The sequence below is a fragment of the Oreochromis niloticus genome, linkage group LG22 (genome assembly GCF_001858045.2).
Source record: "Oreochromis niloticus isolate F11D_XX linkage group LG22, O_niloticus_UMD_NMBU, whole genome shotgun sequence".
Lineage (NCBI taxonomy): Eukaryota > Metazoa > Chordata > Actinopteri > Cichliformes > Cichlidae > Oreochromis > Oreochromis niloticus.
The window spans coordinates 26,934,894-26,952,957 of NC_031985.2; the positions used below are offsets into that span (position 1 = coordinate 26,934,894).

The 18,064-nt window shown below is 42.2% G+C and overlaps 1 protein-coding gene across 2 annotated transcripts in view; it reads right to left on the reverse strand.

Moving 5' to 3' along the window:
- The window catches only part of csmd2 (CUB and Sushi multiple domains 2), a 268,656-nt gene that overhangs the window by 38,149 nt on the left and 212,443 nt on the right, over nt 1-18,064 (reverse strand). For both annotated transcript variants that reach the window (XM_025902309.1, XM_025902308.1), the window contains 10 exons: nt 12,433-12,621; nt 11,486-11,632; nt 8,961-9,149; nt 7,677-7,862; nt 7,366-7,560; nt 7,045-7,218; nt 6,751-6,924; nt 6,033-6,206; nt 2,102-2,290; nt 870-1,043 (listed from right to left, as the gene is read on the reverse strand). In XM_025902309.1, the coding sequence (XP_025758094.1) occupies nt 870-1,043; nt 2,102-2,290; nt 6,033-6,206; nt 6,751-6,924; nt 7,045-7,218; nt 7,366-7,560; nt 7,677-7,862; nt 8,961-9,149; nt 11,486-11,632; nt 12,433-12,621 (1,791 nt within the window). The remainder of the gene's footprint in view (nt 1-869; nt 1,044-2,101; nt 2,291-6,032; nt 6,207-6,750; nt 6,925-7,044; nt 7,219-7,365; nt 7,561-7,676; nt 7,863-8,960; nt 9,150-11,485; nt 11,633-12,432; nt 12,622-18,064) is intronic.

Consider the following 18,064-nt stretch of genomic DNA (forward strand, 5'->3'; position numbering starts at 1 on the left):
TAAAAAATGATGTGACTTTTTCATTTCACTGCTTTGACATATCTTTTACACCTTCCTTCAATAATTCCAGGTCTCCCATTTAAACAAGCGCAAAATACTTAGCACTGCTGCTTATTTTACAAGGCACCATCCAACATCGCTTTAATAGCGCAGAGCTAAGAAAGTCGGCCAAATCTTTATAAAAATGTTGTGTTTATTGCCTGTTGAGAGAACACTGGCAATCTGCAGGATATACTGTATATGAATGTCATGAATTATGACATTAAACTGTCAGAATGCTACTTTATTGTAAACTGCTTGTGTGTCTCTGTGTCTTTAACTTTGAGGATATGCATTTGGATGGGCTTCCCCACAGCCTTTTTCCATGTGCGACTATAGTTGGATCCCTGAAGCAAAGCGCTGTTAGAGGAGTGGGAGTAAGGGGGGGTGACGTCTTTATACTGCTTCATAACCCGGCTGAAGTATGGGCATTGATGTTCCTCGGTCTAATGTGAGTAGATTAAAACAGTTTTATGGAGGACACTTTCTTTGCCCTTCAGGTTTGTGACACAGACAGGCAACTCCATCTTTGGTCCACCTACTTTGCTCATTACCTTCCAACAGCTGCCACCTAAACTCTTTATTTGTTGGCATGGCGTTATGAGGGCCTCAGTGTGACTGGGCGATGCTATTGCATCTGAATAATCAATTATTAGATAGAGAAATATGCAAAGAATGCAAAGAAAACCAAAAGGTATGGTGTGGCACAGGAAACACCCCCAAATATGAATAGAATTTGGATGGTTACAGTCTTTTCTTATGGATCTCCTTCAGAAAATATTGTCAGGTTAAGCATTTCGAACTGTCATTCTGGGTGTATTTTTCCATACCAGAGCAATGTGGTGGCGAGCCGCTCCATTGCCCATCCAGCTGGCACATTCTTGTTGTATTGCCAATGATGCTACGCTGACCGATGCAACTGTAGCGAATGACGGAGCCCACTGTTCGACGGTCACCTGAAATCTGGGTGTAAGGAGGCACGCTGGGGCGGTCACATAGCACCACTGTCCGAACAGAGCAAAGAAGAGTTTTAGGCATCACATGTTGAATATGTTGATTTAAAATGAATACAATACTTTATATTTACTAACAGTATGGGTATCTTTCCCCTGCTGTAAAGTTGTTTAATATCTGTAAGAATAGCTAAAAGAGCTGGTGTAACATCACCCCTTAGTTTTCTGGGCTCCTGTTTTGAAGACTGAAATTGAGTATTTTGCCTATTACCATGTTTTTGTTTTTTTAAACCAGACACCAGGAACGATGGGTCAGTCTGACAGAGGAACCAAGAACGCTGCCTAATCTGATGGTAGTAAGCCCAGATGCCTTAAAGTATACCCTCTGTAAATGTGTATTACAACAAAAAAATAACACAAACAAAAATATTGTATTTTAATAGGTAAGATTTGAAACTACTCATTGAGGAGATCAGTTCATCAGGAAAGTGTTTACAAAGATCATAAATGAAGCCTTAAAAATAAGGTTTTTGTCTCACATACTTCTATACAATCTGATGTATCTTTGCAGGCAGAGCTCAACCGATATCGGATTTTCACTACCGATATCTGAAATATCAGCCGATATAAATACAGTGATTTCCTTAATGTGTTATTTGTACTAATTTATGAGTCTGCTCAGATCAGCTGGTTGTCATGTGTCCCAAATGCATGTGTTGCCAGCAGGGAAGTTGAAGAGTGCCCTCTAGTGGACAAACGGTGCAACATCAATGCTCCTAACATGACTGAAGGGTGTTTCTCCTGTCTCTTCTATACTTTTTTCATTTTCATATCAGCTGTTATCAATACTGACAACAATGTATTAGGAAATAGCCAGTATCGGCTGATAACACCGGCCAGCTTATATATCGGTGGGGCTCTTTTTGCAAGCAGAAGAGTTTATGCATTATGAGCGTTATAAAGGTTTAAATTTTAAGCATAAGAGATAACAACACACTACTGTTTTAAGAATTTTTGGGGGGGTTAAAGTGATCTTATTCAGTGTATAATGCAAACAAATAAACAAAACAATATTCCTCATCACCTACAACAACCCAGAGATTACTCACACAGGCATTTGGGTAAGGAGCGGTCCCAGGTGCCATCTCCCTGACAGGAGATCGAGCTGGTGCCCAGCAGGTAGTAGCCCGGACTGCAGCGATATGACACAGTGGTTTGGAAGCTGTAGCGATGCGGCCCGCTGGACAGTACCTGCCTAATGCTGTTCTCCACATGTCCTGGCTCTGTGCAGTTAACAACTGAAAGAAAGGAACACAGAGGGGAGCGAGGGAGTTAGCGAGACTGCAAAAAACAACACATTAAGCAACAGACATTTTCCTTTTTACAGTTAATAGCAAGAAAGATGAAAGAAGACTCTCATACTGGTAATAGACCATATGTCCTGATATTGATATGACTGTCTCCCACATAGAGAATCAGTTTTAGAAGCACAGTTTTTTTTTGGTTTATTTTTCTTCGTGCCAACTCTGTCCATTACTTTCCCCGTCGACTGCTTCCACCCATCCATCTATCCACCCCAATCCAAATGAAGTAGGAGGCAGACTCCGGAAATAAACATTTGCTTCATTAGAGGCAGTCTCCTGCCGGCCGTCGTGGTGCAGAGATGGTGATGGATGGAAAGCTCACAGGAGAAGAGGCACCATGTCAGTTTAACACCAGATGGAGAGAGTTAGGGAAGGGGAGAATGCGGGATGAGTGAGGGACAGCACGGGAGAGGGTGGAGGGCTGTGCTGTACAAAGTTAGTGAGAAATAGGCCCTGATAGTGGAGAATATACGAGAAGTCGTAACCGAATGTGAGCTGAAGAATGTTACCAAAGCAAGCAAACTGAAATCTGACATTACCTCAACAAAGTCAGCACACAGTGGGGAGCAGCTGCTGTCTAGTCTATACTGTTAACTGCCACTAAATGTGTACTACGGAGCCAAAGTTCTAATGGCCTCTACAACGCTGTCTGGGAGTGCCCACGCAGCCATTATGCCCCAGTTGGCCTTGCCAGTCTCGCCCCCATGAGTATGCCTTAGCTACAGCCAAAATGAACCTATTGTATGCTAATGTGCCTAAAAGCTTGCTCATTCTCCTGCTCCCAAGCTGGCCAGCGCAGCTAAATCATCCCCCAAATACCTATTATAATGTATTCCTTCCATCGGAGCGCTGACCTGTGGTGCCATCATTTACAACTTACCGCATAATAACACTACAAAGCGTATTTGAAGCAGTGGAGCTGCTTCAGCGCAAGACTTTCCAAGCTCGGAATTCAGTTTTTTTGAACACACAGACACTCCAAAGCGATCCAAACACTCATCTAAAATGACTGACCTCCTGGTAAATTCTTGTGTGTGGAGAGAGGGGAAGTAAAAGGATGAAAGGAAAAGAAGACTAAGAGAGGGGAAGAAGGGATGCGGTAATTCATCTCTGTTCAACTCAGAAGTGGGGACCCTGGTTTCCCTCTCCTCCTCTTGGCCTCCTGCCAAGTAACAGCCCTGTAAGTGGTATGTCAAAGGGTGTTTTTTCCTATCCTGCGTCTCTTCGCTTTTATCACCGAAAGACAAACAAGCACGAGTCTTCCAAAAAAGCCAAGTATAGCTGCAACTAAAATTGGTGATTAAAGAGGGGCAGAAGACTGGCTGCACTGACGGTGCTCTCGTGTTCTCTGCATTATTGATGGAGCCTACAAACTCTTATAGTTAAAATCTAGACCATGGAAATCATTAGCTTTGTCTGACTGACTCCTGCCCTTACCCTTTTTTTGTGCCTTCTGCATCTATTTCTCTCTATGTTTTCATCTAAGAGAAAAGCTAAAGGTTTAGTTAGAACTGAGGTGTTATTACTGCACAGTTTTCCACTCAGGGAGGAAGTACATGCCAGACAGGAGAGCACACTTCACTAAATACGCCTCGATTGCTGTAATTACGGTGATAAATCTGATTGACAACAAGACCTCTAAGCTACTTATGTCTCCACATCAACAGTGGGGATAATGGCCGTCAAACACGCATCCACCACCAACACAGCATTCACATAAAAAAAAAAGCACCCTCAGAGTCAGCATCTGCATCGAAACAAGGCCAATGCTAATATGATGTCACTGCTAGAGCGAAGAGATTTAAAGCGTATGTCTGGGAGAAAATCTCGCCTGCTTATGCATGCAGCAGCCAAATGTGCTTCTCCCCTTTTTTAATAACCAAAGAAGCATTCCTGTGAGACTTGTAACCTCCCCATCCCATCAGAAGTGTTGAAAAAAAAGAGGCCAAATTATTTTTCTCCTCATTTAAAACAAACTCATGAGTCCATCAGTCTGCGGTTCTGTCACTGTCTTGTCACATTTAGGGCCTGACCTTGCGAGCAGCCCGTTTCTGCGCCTGTCACACAGCCTCAGTTAGTACGGACTTAGAGACAGACACGAGTGGCTGAGATGCGCTGCTTGTCACGAAAACACTGTCAAATTAAAAGTCCTTGCCTCGCTCATTCAAAGCAAAGCAGGGTACTTCTTATTCAGAGCTAAAGCCAGGACGCGGGTCTCCAAAGGCGGCTGCCTTTCATACAAGCTCAAGGATTCTGCAATTGTTTCTTGGCTCTCTCTGCATGGTTATTAACTGAGTTTGTCTCTCTGACAGACAGGTGAGCCTAAGGGTGTAACAGAGGCAGCTAGGCTAAGAGGAAATAATACGACATGTAAATATTACCCAGAACCTCCACGGACCATATGGTTGAGATTGCGGTAATTAAATGATCCGGTCTTCTCTTTGAGTTTTCATTTCATTTTCCTCTAATATGTGTCAGTTAAACTCTTCCTCTCCCCAGATGCTGCTGTGCTTCGCCTGCACTCTCATTGTGATTGGGGTCATCTGTGGTCACAGAACATATGACCTTGCAAGGTTACCAAAAGTAATTGGGGAAGAGTACAAAAAATACGTGTATCTCCATAAGCAAGGCTGTAGATACAAACTCACTTTTTGCATTGGGTACCAACGCTAGCGTAGTTTTGCCTACCTCAACAAGACTTGTGCCTGTTGCCTGACTATTGTGACTCATTATTATCAGAGCATTTGATCCAGTTGATCCAGACTGGTGCAACAAGAGTACTGACAGGGATGACAAAGAGAATGCATATTCCTCCCATATTAGCTTCTCTTCATTGGCTCCCTGTTAAATCTAGTATTGAATTTAAAATCCTGCTCCTCACATACAAGGTCTTGAATAATCAGGTCCCATCTTACCTTAAAGACCTCATAGTGTTGTATCACCCCAACAGAGCACTTCGCTCTCAGAGTGCAGGCTTACTTGTGGTTCCCAGGGTATTTAAAAATAGAAAGGGAAGCAGAGCCTTCAGCTTAGAGCCCCTCTTCTGTGGAACCAGCTCCCAGTTTGAATTCATGACAAACACTGCTTTTAAGATTAGGCTTAAACTTTCCTTTCTGATAAAGCTTCAAGTCAACAACTGCTCCTAATACACTGTCATTATTATTATTGTATTAATATTATTAAAAATCTGGAATTTGCATTAGATTTTTATTTTGGAACCAAAAGCTATGGGTTTTTTTTTTGCATTTATGTATTTTTAACTGTCCTCTCTTTCCACAACTTTCCACAACGCATCTGGATGTTGTGTTTTCAGTGGGAGAAACGTTTCAGCTGGGACTTATTCAGTCTCAGCTGACTGCAGCTTTCTTTAACCTTATAAACAGTACATTAGCACAGTGACTGAAACTAGGATCACTAGCGAACAATGGGCTCTGAGGTCATCATTTTTTTTGGAATATAAAAAATGGATACATATATTTTGAAATGATGACTAGTTTGTCTTCACATGGCTAGTTAACCAACTTTGTTTCCTTTGCTTTTAATGAAATAATGAACGTCACACTGGCCACAGGATCTGGTAAAAGATGACATCCTGCACATTTATTCCTAGTGTCTATCTCCACATGTATCCTTGGAATTGCAGAAATAAGGTACTGAGCATTGATTTGGCACTCACTTTTACACCTGGGTAGGGCGTTGCTCCACTGCCCGTTGGCCTGGCAAGTCGATTTTACAGCCCCTTGTAGAACATATCCAGTATTGCAGATGAAACGTACAACATCGTTTAGATTAAACTGGGTTCCTTGGGTCATACCAAAGGTAGGGTTGCCAGGATGGCCACAGGTGATGGCTGAGAGAGTCAAGGGAGAAAGAAAGTCATGTCTACACACTTGCTGAGCAGTTGAGTGAATGAATGGGCTTAACACCACCACCTTAGTAAGGCCTGTATTACAAAACAAAAAAAAGATACTCAGTAATGATCAAAGCTCTAAAGCCACAGCCTCTACACCAGTGACACGTCTGATTTTTTTTTTAACCGCTGGCATCTTCTAAAGTAATCTTCTTGCAAAATTATTTGTATTAAAAAAGAAATACCATGCATTCTTTTGGAATAATAATTTTGTCTTTGTAAGTCAAAGTGCAAAATGTATATAGAAGCTTTTAAGTAAAAATGCTTGCAGCAACAAATTAATTGGTGATTAGTGCCAGCAGGCCCAAGTATAATCACTATGAACTGGCAGTCAGCTAGTGAGCTATGATCAGAACAAGACAACATGTGTGTCCATTTACTAAAAATCACTGCAGCACTTTAAGCAGAGAGAGAAAGTCAGAGAAGCACTAGCTTACACCACACACAGCTTTACAAATAATAGGTGTTTGCTGTGGGTACTTACGAACACAAACAGGAGTACGTCCTGACCAGCGGTGATCCTGTTCACAGACTCGCACTGACACTCCAATGAGCCGAAATCCTGGGTTACACTGGTACACAACGCTGCCTCGATAGTTATAATTCTCCCCAATGATCTGGCCATTCACTATTGGCTCTGGAGTACCACAATGGCCCGCTGAGGATGGGCAAAAGAAAAAAAAGAAAAAGTCCCACGTAAGTGTTGCTAATAATGCTTGAAGCAAATTGCAGGACACCTGGAAAGTAGTAAAACATTTTGGAGTGTTTAAGCTCTCACCCAGGCACTGGACCTGTGTTCCACTCCAAAGCCCGTTGGACATACACTCTCGTACCCGAGAGCCCACCAAGGTATAGCCCGTGTTGCATGAGAAAATAGCTGTGGCTCCATACACAGTAAGAGTTCCAATCTTGTGTCCGTTTGGTGGAGTCCCAAGGTCCCCACAGGAGATGACTGAAATGGGGGGAAAAACACATATAGTCAAAATATAATGAAGACTATAGATTCCCATTGTTTGGAAAACAGTTCTGTTTTCCTCCCTTCTTTTTGTTTGGGTCAGATGAGCAAGATTTGAAAAGTGTTTAAAGTAAGAAAACTCACTGTCACAGACTGGGCGAGGATTTGGATAGTTCCATGTGCTGTTGGCTTGGCAGCGAATTACCCTTTGACCCCTGTAATAATATCCTGGGTCGCAAGTGAGCATCATGATAGCATCATATTGGTTTTGAGTCCCATAGATTAGCCTCCATCTCCCATGTTCCACTGCAGAGTGACCAATGTCGGGGCAGGTGACAGCTGGAAGATCAAAGATCAAACCATAATTAATTCAGATTAATTCTTTTTTCTTGTTGGTTTTTTTGTAATTATTTGTTTTCTTTCTACTTGTGACTGCAAACCATTGATATACTCACGAATACATCTAGGTGGGGCCTCTATGGGGCTCCACCTCCCAGACTCCTGACAGATCACTGAGGTGGTGATGGGCCCTGAAAGCCGAAATCCAGGGTTACATTGATAGGTGACTCGGGCTCCTAGAGAGAAGTCCTGGCCAGCAATGCTGCCATTAACAGGAGGAACTGGCATTCCACAGGACATGACTAGGAAAGAAATAAAGGGGGGAAATGCAGCAGGTAGGTAAGATATCAAAAAATAAAATGCACAAACCATCTTTGTATGCAGGGTGCTTAGCTCACAACTGGCTTCCTGTACAAACACACTGTGAAAGCCTGCACCAATGTGCAGTAAACATTAGCTTGGGCCACCATCTGCACAATATAAACAGTCTAGTCTAGAGAGAACACATGCAATTCATGTGGAGATTACACCTGGTGCAGACTTGACCAGACACTGAATGGCTGGCACTGGCGGCTCTGAGTTTATGCTTCAGCTGATTTTGTTAACAGGGCTGGTGGAAAGTAGAATGTGGAAATAGAGCTTTTACATTTCATGCTTTTGTAATAGAATAAAGGTGCAAACCTGAACACGCACACAAACACATTTCACTGATATTGGAACTCAATGAATGTGACACAATAGCCGTGTGAAATCTAAAATGCTACTTGCTTTTTTTGTTGTTTTTTAACAAAGTCATTTTTAAAATAGACATATATTACAACTCAGTGGTTTTATTTGTTTTGTTGTATTTATTTATTTTCCTTCAACAAGCAATTCAATCAAACATCTGTGTAATTTTTGTTAAATATGGGGAGTTTCAAAGATCAATTAAACTGCTGGATGTTTTCAAAAAGTGACAAGCAAACAACAGGCTAACACCCAGCAGATTAACACATAAAACAATTTAACTAAGGTACATCAAATATCATTAAAAGAGGGGTTAAATGTTGAAGTAAAGATCTTCTAAGCAATAATGAAGGGCGCAACCTTTTAAAACTGTCGGGCTGCAGGTGACATCATCAAACTCTAATCTCAGAGATTCAGAGAAAATTCTTTATCAAATCATGACAATTAGCTAAAGTGTGCTAAAACTGTTTTCTCCTTGAGCAATTCATCCCTTTTGAGAAACGGTGCTAGAGTAGATGCCGAATGAATCAGAAGGATACTGATGAAAATATGAAATGTTATGATTAAATTTTATGAACAAAATATCAATGCCAGTTAAAACTATCCGCCCCCTTTACTGATTTTATTAAACATATTTGTTGTTTACTCATCAGTTGCTGCTGCTGACCGCTCACCTTGGCAAAGCGGGACCGGTGCGTTCCACTGGTAGATCCCCTGTGCAGTCCGCGTACAGGTGGCACTGCTTTGGCCAATAAGACGAAAGCCCTGGTCGCAGCTGAAACGCAGGGTGCTGCCGAGTTTTGTGCCTGTCAGACTGTGAACTGTGCCATTTACTGGGCTGTTTGGAGGGCTGCAGTAGGCAGCTTTGAAAAAAGAAAAGAAAAGATACAGGAAAAGATAAAACTGAGTGCAACGAGCAAAACAAACAATGATGAGCCAATAAGATGCAGTTGTTAAAAAAAAAAGAGACAGATTAATGTGCTTTCGATAGCACAGAGTCCCAGATCCCTTTTCCATCTTCTACCCCAGGTGACACAAAGGAGGATATGAATTCATACAAGTGTTAACCTGCAATTTCTTTCTGGCAAAAAACCCAAAAACTACAGCCTTGAGACAAGGAAAATTGATTAAAGAAAAATATTGTTCTGCAAAGCAAAACTGGAGTTTGTCAGCTACCACAGAGGAGATTCGTAAAAGTGACGGGTACAAAATAGCAGGAACAAAGTGCCCGTTGCTGTTTTCGGTTAAAATTGGTAGTGGCGATGATCGTTTATCATTGCAAATGGTGTCGGCGATGGAGTCCCGGTTTCCAAAGAACTGAAGGCTCCCAGGCCTATACTGTATTTTTGAGGATTTCACAATATTGTGGCACATCAGCTGAAGAATGAGGGAGTTTAAGTAAAGAAACACAGATTGTGAAAACGGTTTTCAATTTATGCAACGGGGTAACGGGACATAGGAAATGACACTCGTTGTGGGAACTGCTGACTGCATTACATTTCTAGAAAAATGCAAATTTAAATTCAGCTTGCTAACATGTGGGAATGGAAATGGCCTCTCTTTCAAGTTAGTGTGAATTTTTTAAAAACAGACAATCAGATGACTCTCCCCTGCTGTATAAAATCTTAAAGCCATGTCAAAGGTGAGGATGTTTTTACCCATTTTTAAACTGTTGCTACCTTGAAACATTTTTTTTCCCAGGGCAAGAGGCAATTTGAGCCTTTTCAAGTGAGCTGACAGACCTTTTTGTGGCACAGAAGAGATGTTAGATAAAACAGACTTTATGCAGAATTTGACACCGAGGTTCACTAAGAAAGATGTTAGATTTCTTAGGCGATGATACACGGCAGTTCATTGCAGGCCTTGGGCTGTCAAAAGTAGTGTCTGAGCTTAATGTTGAAGAGCCAGACATCTCCACTCTCATCAGGAGGATGGCTTCTCATTAATGTTCTTCTTGATGACTACACAGATAAGAAACAGAAGACATGCAAACCCAAATTAAATACCCTGCAAAGGTACTGTATATGTTCCTCTGCAAGGCCTTTTCCTGTCAGTCACTGTGACTGGCGGCTTCTGAGCCACCCTTGAGTTCAGTTCTTTACTTCTATCTGGGTCTAGCTCATTTGCCCTTCTTCCGTGTTCATTTCTACTTGTCCTGTTATACAGTTTGTCTCTTTGCAATCAACCCTGCAGCTCAGAAAGACTCAAATATACACGGGCGGGTGACTGGATTAGAATAGATAACAGACACGAGGCATAAAAAAAGGCGTAAGGACGGTTGTGACAGAGTCGGGCTCACTGTAAGTTAATTGAATCGACGGAGAAGATGAATGGAGTGAAACAGCGAGGGAAGTCTTGGATGGAGAGTAAAAACAGGAAGTAATGGAATGGAATACCTTCCCCTTCAGAGAAAAGATGGATTGATGAGGAACATAGCTGAACACAGTCCTATCTGTTTCTTCCTCCTCACCAAAAAACCACAAAAGGTGATTCCATACTGACCGAGGCAACTCTTGGGTTCTCAGACAGACCTCAGTCTGTTGCTTAAAGCCTGCTACAGCAAAATCCATCAGTGCTTAGGAAAAAGATATTAAAAGAGGCAAAAGAAAAATAGGGCAGAACATCCGGTTGGGGAGACAGAAAGCTCCACTGAGAGGAGGGGAGAGAGACGATTAGTCAATCTGGCTGAGTGGTGTTGATACAGAACGGAGGGAGCCTTTTAAATATTTACACAGTCATAATTCACAGCGAGTTATGCAGGTGTCGTATACCAACAGATCCTTCACGGGAGCAGGACAAAACAGAGGAATAATGAGCAATACAAGACACAGCGTTTACTAATTCCCAAGCCTTGCTGCGCGGCAAGAAGTGTTGCAGATGCCTACCACCCCCACTAGGTTGTCATAGAGATGGCTGATATTTCTGGCCGTCTCAGCTGCAGTTGGCAGTCCTAATATTGGTCTCCTTTACAGTGTAAACCGAATGCACCACTGAAGAGACTGAATTTACAAATGAGGTCCAGAATTATCAAGTTAATATTCCCCAGTGGACATATGGAGCTGTCAATGTCTGCCATTCCACACATTTTAAGCATTTCGGTGTTGGCCTTGAATTTCATAAAGACTTGAAAACTTTAGAGAAATTAGATTTCTAAAGTAGCCATGCACCCCATGCTAGCAAATCACTGCTTTAGACTCACCTGAGTAGCGTATGCGGAAGCCTTTGTGGCTGGTAGTGTGATCGAAGGACCAGTGCAGGTAGACTTTGTTACTGGAACTGGTGATGCTGAGCGGACTGGAATAGTTACCACTTAGTGTGATTAGGAGAGGACTCTGTCTGGATGGGCCTGGATGAAGACATGGGTGAGGGGGAATTGATGATTTGAGAGGGATCCAGCTGTGAAAATCACAAGACTACTAAAAAGGCACAGTCTTTATGTTAGCTTTTATGTTCTATAAATCTGAGATAAATTCTGTTAAGTATATTTTAGTCAAAAGTAAAAAACTAAAATGTAATGAGGACACACAATTTTGATGATATATTTGAAATATATATATATTTGCACAGATTTTATCTTTATCCAAAGAGAAGCACAGAAGTTTGAAAAATATCACAATTTCCTAATCTTCTAATGATGGGGAAAAAAATAAGACTTCAGTCCATAATTGGCTTGGCAGCCCCAAGGTTAGCAAATGTCTGTTCCTCTACACTCGGCAGAAGATAAAAAGCACTAATCAGCATCACCAGTGTATACGATCACCACTTTCTCAAAGCAGCCTGGCAGAGATGCTGACTGTACCTCTAATCACATGCAAATGTACAAGGCAGATGTAGATGTTCTGTCACCATAAAAGGGAGCCTGCGTTTGATTTTCTGTTACTAGTGGCAGAGAGCTTTGTTGGGAATAGTGGATTTAGCCTTCTGGCTCATTTTAGCCTTTAATTGCAGATATCTGTGAAAATGACTCTTACTGCCAGGGGATATGTGAAAGGAGATGTCACAGAGAGTCCAGCTGGTAATCTAGACCAAGAAAACGACTAGGAAATGTAATGGTATAAACCAAACAGGTGCAAACAGATAAACACTGTCATGTATGTTAGCACTGATGAACACAGGTTCTCTGTCTTAACAGATGCAGTCACTCACCATCAAAGATTTCAAGCTCATCGAACTGACGGCTGGTCTGGAAGTGTTCAATAGTGAAAGTGATGTTGTAGCCGGGTTCTACCTTAACCACCCAGGAGCAGGACTCGAAGTGGGGAAAGCCGTTGCCGGGCGACTGACTCATGATGACGCCCGTGGAGGCTGTGAGTATCTCGTTCATGGGACACGTCACTGTTGACAGAAAGACACAGCAGCGAGACAAAACGTAAATCTATTATTGTGACCTACAGGAATGATGATCTGTTCCTGTATTGTCGTTTCATAATTGCGCATCACATTCAGCGATTGTTCATTTGTTTTAGTGGAATCAATTTACCTTGAAACACAAATTGGATTGGTTAGAGCCATACTGTTGCTGGAGGGCAACTCAATGTGACTAAAAGCATAGCTAAGCTAATTGTCATTCTGGTCCTGATGCTGTCAGAGGGAAACAAAGCTGTCCATGCTAAGTCACTCCAGGAAACGGCTTATACGTTATATAATATTACTGACTTGCCATTAGCATATTCCCTCTTCTTTTCCCATTGTGAGTGTGCGACAGATGTGATGCTAACTCGGTGGTTAACGCTCACATCTGCCTCAAAGCGCCTTTTTGAAGAGGCACGTCTGGGCGGACCTCATCCATCCGCTCATCTCATTTTCCTCCGCTGTCATTTGTATTCTTGCAGGACGTCTCCACGACATCCTTTGACATTTTCTAGTGGTTTCATTCCATATTATCAGACAGCACACAGCGCTCCTGTCTGTTGTGTTTTTGCTGCAGTGCTGTAAAGCCAACCTTTTAATCTGACAGAGATGTCTGCATGCACACTGCAGCCCCACAAACAAGCTGCAAAATGAAACGATGCAACACGCTGTTATGGCGACACAATGCAACAGCTACACTGTTTGTTTTAAATACTACTTGTCTTCACTGTGTCTATATGCATACAGAGGATGAAGCTGATGTGTAATAACACTTTCAACAAAGCTAAAAAAATCTCTGTAGTTGAACACAAACAATAAAAAGGATTTTTCTACTGCTTTCATTACAGCTTTCAATAGTTTCCACAGAAAATTATCTAAGCACAAATTTTGGCATACCTAACAGTATTTAACTGTTTTAACATAGAAGCCTGCTGCAACTCAATTTAAATTGCACTGAATTCAAGTCATCCAAGTCATGGTAATCCCAGGCGCTTGAAAGGAAAACAAGTGAACTACTTTAAGTTTTTTGGCAATGTTTCACCTCTCATCCGAGCGAATAAACCTTAGTAGGGGTTGTCCCTTAGGAAGGTTGTTGACCCACTATTAATCATGTGTGTCATCACATGAGCCAAGGTGTGAAAAAATGCGCGGTTCATTACCTCCAGAGGTTTCGGGTGAAACCACTGTGAGGGCTTGCCCAATCCCTTAATGTGACCCTATCAGGTCAGCTGATGCAAGATGACTCTCCACCTTTTGCTTTTAGAACTGAGGAAGCCTTATGGATTTAAGGTAAAGGCCTTATATTGTAAGGTAAAGGCCCAACAACAATACAAAGAAAATCCAAACAGTTAGACGAGCCTCTAAAAGCAAGCATTTGGTGACTGCGAGAAGGAAAAACCTCCTTTTAACAGGAGAGAACAGGCTCAGGGAGGGGCAGCCATCTGCCGAGACTGGAGATGAAGGGAGGGAGACAGGACAAAAGACATGCAACCCAACAGTTTAAGTCCTGTTGAAATTACGAATACATCCATTCCAACTAATAGCAATACAAAAAAAAGAGTACATTTAAGCTATTACCAGCCAGAGGCTTTAAATTCTTTCACGGGAGAAATCACTAAAAACACACATACATATATAAAAATGTACTTACAAACCGCTTGAAACGGCACTTACTCGACCAGGTGCTCTCTCTGCATGCGCATAGATTTTTTGCAAGCATTTGTGTTTGTCAAACAAATGTGGCAGAAAACTTTGCTTGGGGTATAAAGTACCTGCCGTGTGCTGCAATTTTAATACCCAAGCACTGTTTTACCTTAGGGCAAAGGAAGCACTTGGCACTTTGAGGTCCTTCACAACAGCTGAGAAATCCTGAATTCTCTGACTCAAGCTCAAGCTGTGTGCCTCTTTTGTGGAGCAATGTGAAGTGACTATTAACTTGTAAATAGGTGAGCCTGTGTGTGTGAATGAACAGTTGTGCATGCCTTGGTTTGTTCATCATCTTCTCTGTGTTCATAGGGGAAAAAGATTATGAAATTTGCATAAAAATATGGCAGAAAGCGTTGGTTTAAACAGCATCTGCAAATAATTCTTCCCGTTTGTTTTACTGGGGTTGGCGTGTCAGCTAGATGGGATTTATTCCCTCAGGAAATTTCGGATAATGTCAGGTAAGCTGGCATGTAAGAATTATTTTCTGTCAAATGTAACCATTTGTTGCATTCGCTACATTTCCCTAAGTATAATGCTTCCAAACAAACAATTAATATTTGTCAGTGTTCTTCATCAACCAAAAACAGCAGTTTTGTCTAAAAAAAAAAAGAAAAAAAAGAAAAAGAAAAAAGCCTGGCAAAGTACCACTTCTGGCATCGACTTCTGGAAGTAAAGCAACATTAATCACCTATGATCCTAAATTCCGAGAAGACATTCCCCAAGTCTGCGAAATCATTTACAACGTCAAGCCCCTCAGTGGATATGAGTCGAAAAGGTTTAAATCCGTCAGCGATAGTGGAAGTGATTGCACCTGGAAGTGGCATATAAAATCTAAGAGTGAAGTTCATTAAATGATCAATTCTCCGAGGATGAGATATGTGTTGTCAGTGACCTTTCAGAAAGCCTGGATGTGTCTTCAAAACTCCCTTCAGCTTGTCTCCGAGCTGATGGAAAGAGATGGGCAGGGGCGCTTATCTATAGGCTGCTACTTATTAAACTAATCCACTTTGAAATGAAGCATCACTCTGGCTGTAAACAAAAGGGTATTAGGGGACAAATCTGACAGCTGGAAAAAAGAAAAACAAAAAAAAGGGGGGGAAGGGAGCTTCGACACACAAGGTGAGATCAACGCTGATAGAGCTCAAAATGAAATCTCACTTTAATGAGACGAGGAGTGGAATAAACAGGCAGCAGGGACGGCGTTCTGTGAAGCGTCCCTTCTGTTTGTGGGGAAACTGTTCAAAGTTTGCAAATATCTTCCCAATCAAAGATGCAGTGGAAGGCTTTTTGCGCAAACAAGCGGTGACGCACACATGTGTATCTACGCACTCCACAAATTTAAATGCCCCTATGCATAAATCTGCTATATATATCAAGCTTGAACTGCTGCATTGCCGTTGAGACGGCTTTTAATTAGCATAAGCCGAGGCCCGATAACAAGACGAATGAATAGGAAGGGCCACAACATAAGTATTAATGTGGATCAGGACCTAACAACTCTTAGAAGTCAGGGATGACAATGAAGATGGGAAACGGAGGGGGTAGCTGTAATCCATTCTACGTCTAACAAAAGAAGACAGGGGCAGAGAGAGAGGGAAAAAAAATTGGAATACACTGAGCGGAAGAGAGATAAATGAAGAGGCGAGAGAAACAAAAGGGGACAGGGATGAAGAAAGCTACTGTAACTAGCTGGGAAAGTAATGTGATGGATTATTATGCAGGTTTTAACCAGAAATCTGTCTGGGGGATAAACACAGGGATTTGGGCTCATCAGAGCTCATTGTGTTTTCATTAATGAATTCAAGCAACACTTTGTACTGATGCTGCTGCTTTGTGTGTGTGATGCCTGAACTCCCTGTGGTCTCTGCAGACAGCAAATGTAGTTAAGGGCCGTGGGTCCAATACAACCCAGTGTAATCAAATAGAAGGGAAATCAAATGCTGAACCAAGCCACCGGTTGCTCTGATGGCAGCAAATACCCATCTGGATGACTGGCAACTGTTCTCTGAATTAAACAGCTAAAAAAAAAAGTTTCTGTGTGTCAGTGTTTACGTATTTATGATGGTAGCTTTTATTTCTCTGCCTGTATGCCAGGTTTTTGGGAAGGCAGAGACAGATAGATCTGGGTATTGACAGACACCTGTGTGTTATAAAGTGTGTGGGAATGCACGGCGCTCTGTTTTCAAGGAGCCTCAGACAATGACAAAGAAAGTCTGGGGAACAAAGGCTACATGTGTTATGTAAGAACATAAGTCTGATGTTAGTGAGTCATGGGAGAGAAGTGAGTGTCGAGTGAGGGAGGAGGGGAATGCAGAGGATGAGAGAGGATGCTGGCGCCGAGGGGGCAAGGAACACTGCAGACCCGGCTGTGGTTCCAGGGCTGCTCTCTTGGAAGACTGTCACAGTATGACAACATCCACCGCCGCGTAACCCAGACACCAGCTAGACCGGCGTGGAGCTGCATACAGTATACGTATACAGCGACTCGGTGTGTGTTTGTGTGCGGGGAGTGAGGGCTGCTAAATGTGCAGGGAGGGTTTTGCTTGTCAGAGCTAGAAGTGGTGATTTGATAGGTGCAGCTGCAGCCGGCATGTCCCCTGCATTTCAATGAGCTGTTGCTCTTCGTCTCTTCACTGCCCTCCAAGTAAGTCTCTCCCTGTCTCCCTTTCTCGCCTTGCTTTTAAACTCCAGCCCCACTCTCACTTACTCACTACCCTTCTGCTCATTTAGCAATTTCTCCTCCATCTTTTCCAAGCCAATTTTTTGGCTTTTTCCAGCGTATCCAGAGTTATACTCAAACTGCTCTCTTCCTATCGGTTTATCTTTTGACCCTCTTTGCTTTCAGCTCCCTCTTACTTCTTCAGCTTTTGCAATCTCTGGCCTCTCCGTCACCCTGACCTGTGTCTGTGAAGGCAAAATAGGATAAAAGCTGGAGAAAAGTGAACAGGAGGCAGGTTTTCTGTCCTCAGTACATTAGTCAGCGCAAAGGGAAACAAATTGTTGGAGGGAATTTTACAACTGAACCTATATTAAAAGGCACTGAAAAATTACTGGATTTTAAGCATTAGTTCAGTTCAATTCCATTTTATTTATTTAGCGCCAAATCACAACAACAGTCACCTCAAAGTACTTTATATTATAAGTTAAAGAGCCTTCAACAACACAGAGAAAACTCCAACAATTAGATGACCCCCTTTGAGCAATCACTTGGCGATGGTGGGAAGAAAAAAAATCCTTTTAACAGGAAGAACCCTTCAGCAGAACTAGGTTTAGGGAGGGGCAACCATCTGCCAATATTCAGTTCAGTGACTGTAAACACTGTAGGCTTATTCTTGCACATATACAGGTGCAAATATCTGTCTGTGGGGTAAAAATGGGTGGCAAATAAATCCAGGGAACATACGTACAAGGGATTGCCTTGTTTCTCTTGCTTTTGACACTTTCAGTATTCTCCGTTCCGCCTCTCACTGGGTGTCCTAAGCACTTTCCACGTCTCCATTATTAGCCTATACATAGCCCCTCTTCCCCTTTCATTACCCTCTTGCTTTCGTCTAATTCTTTTTTTTGTATCTCTCTCCTTTTTCACCTCATGCTGAGAGCTTTGCATATTTTTCCTATTTAGTACACTAAATTAGCTGCATTTATCAAACTTCGCCTAAACCTCCCTCTCGCCCACCACGTAACCCACAAACAGAACGGGACACACGAAGCATTCTTAAAT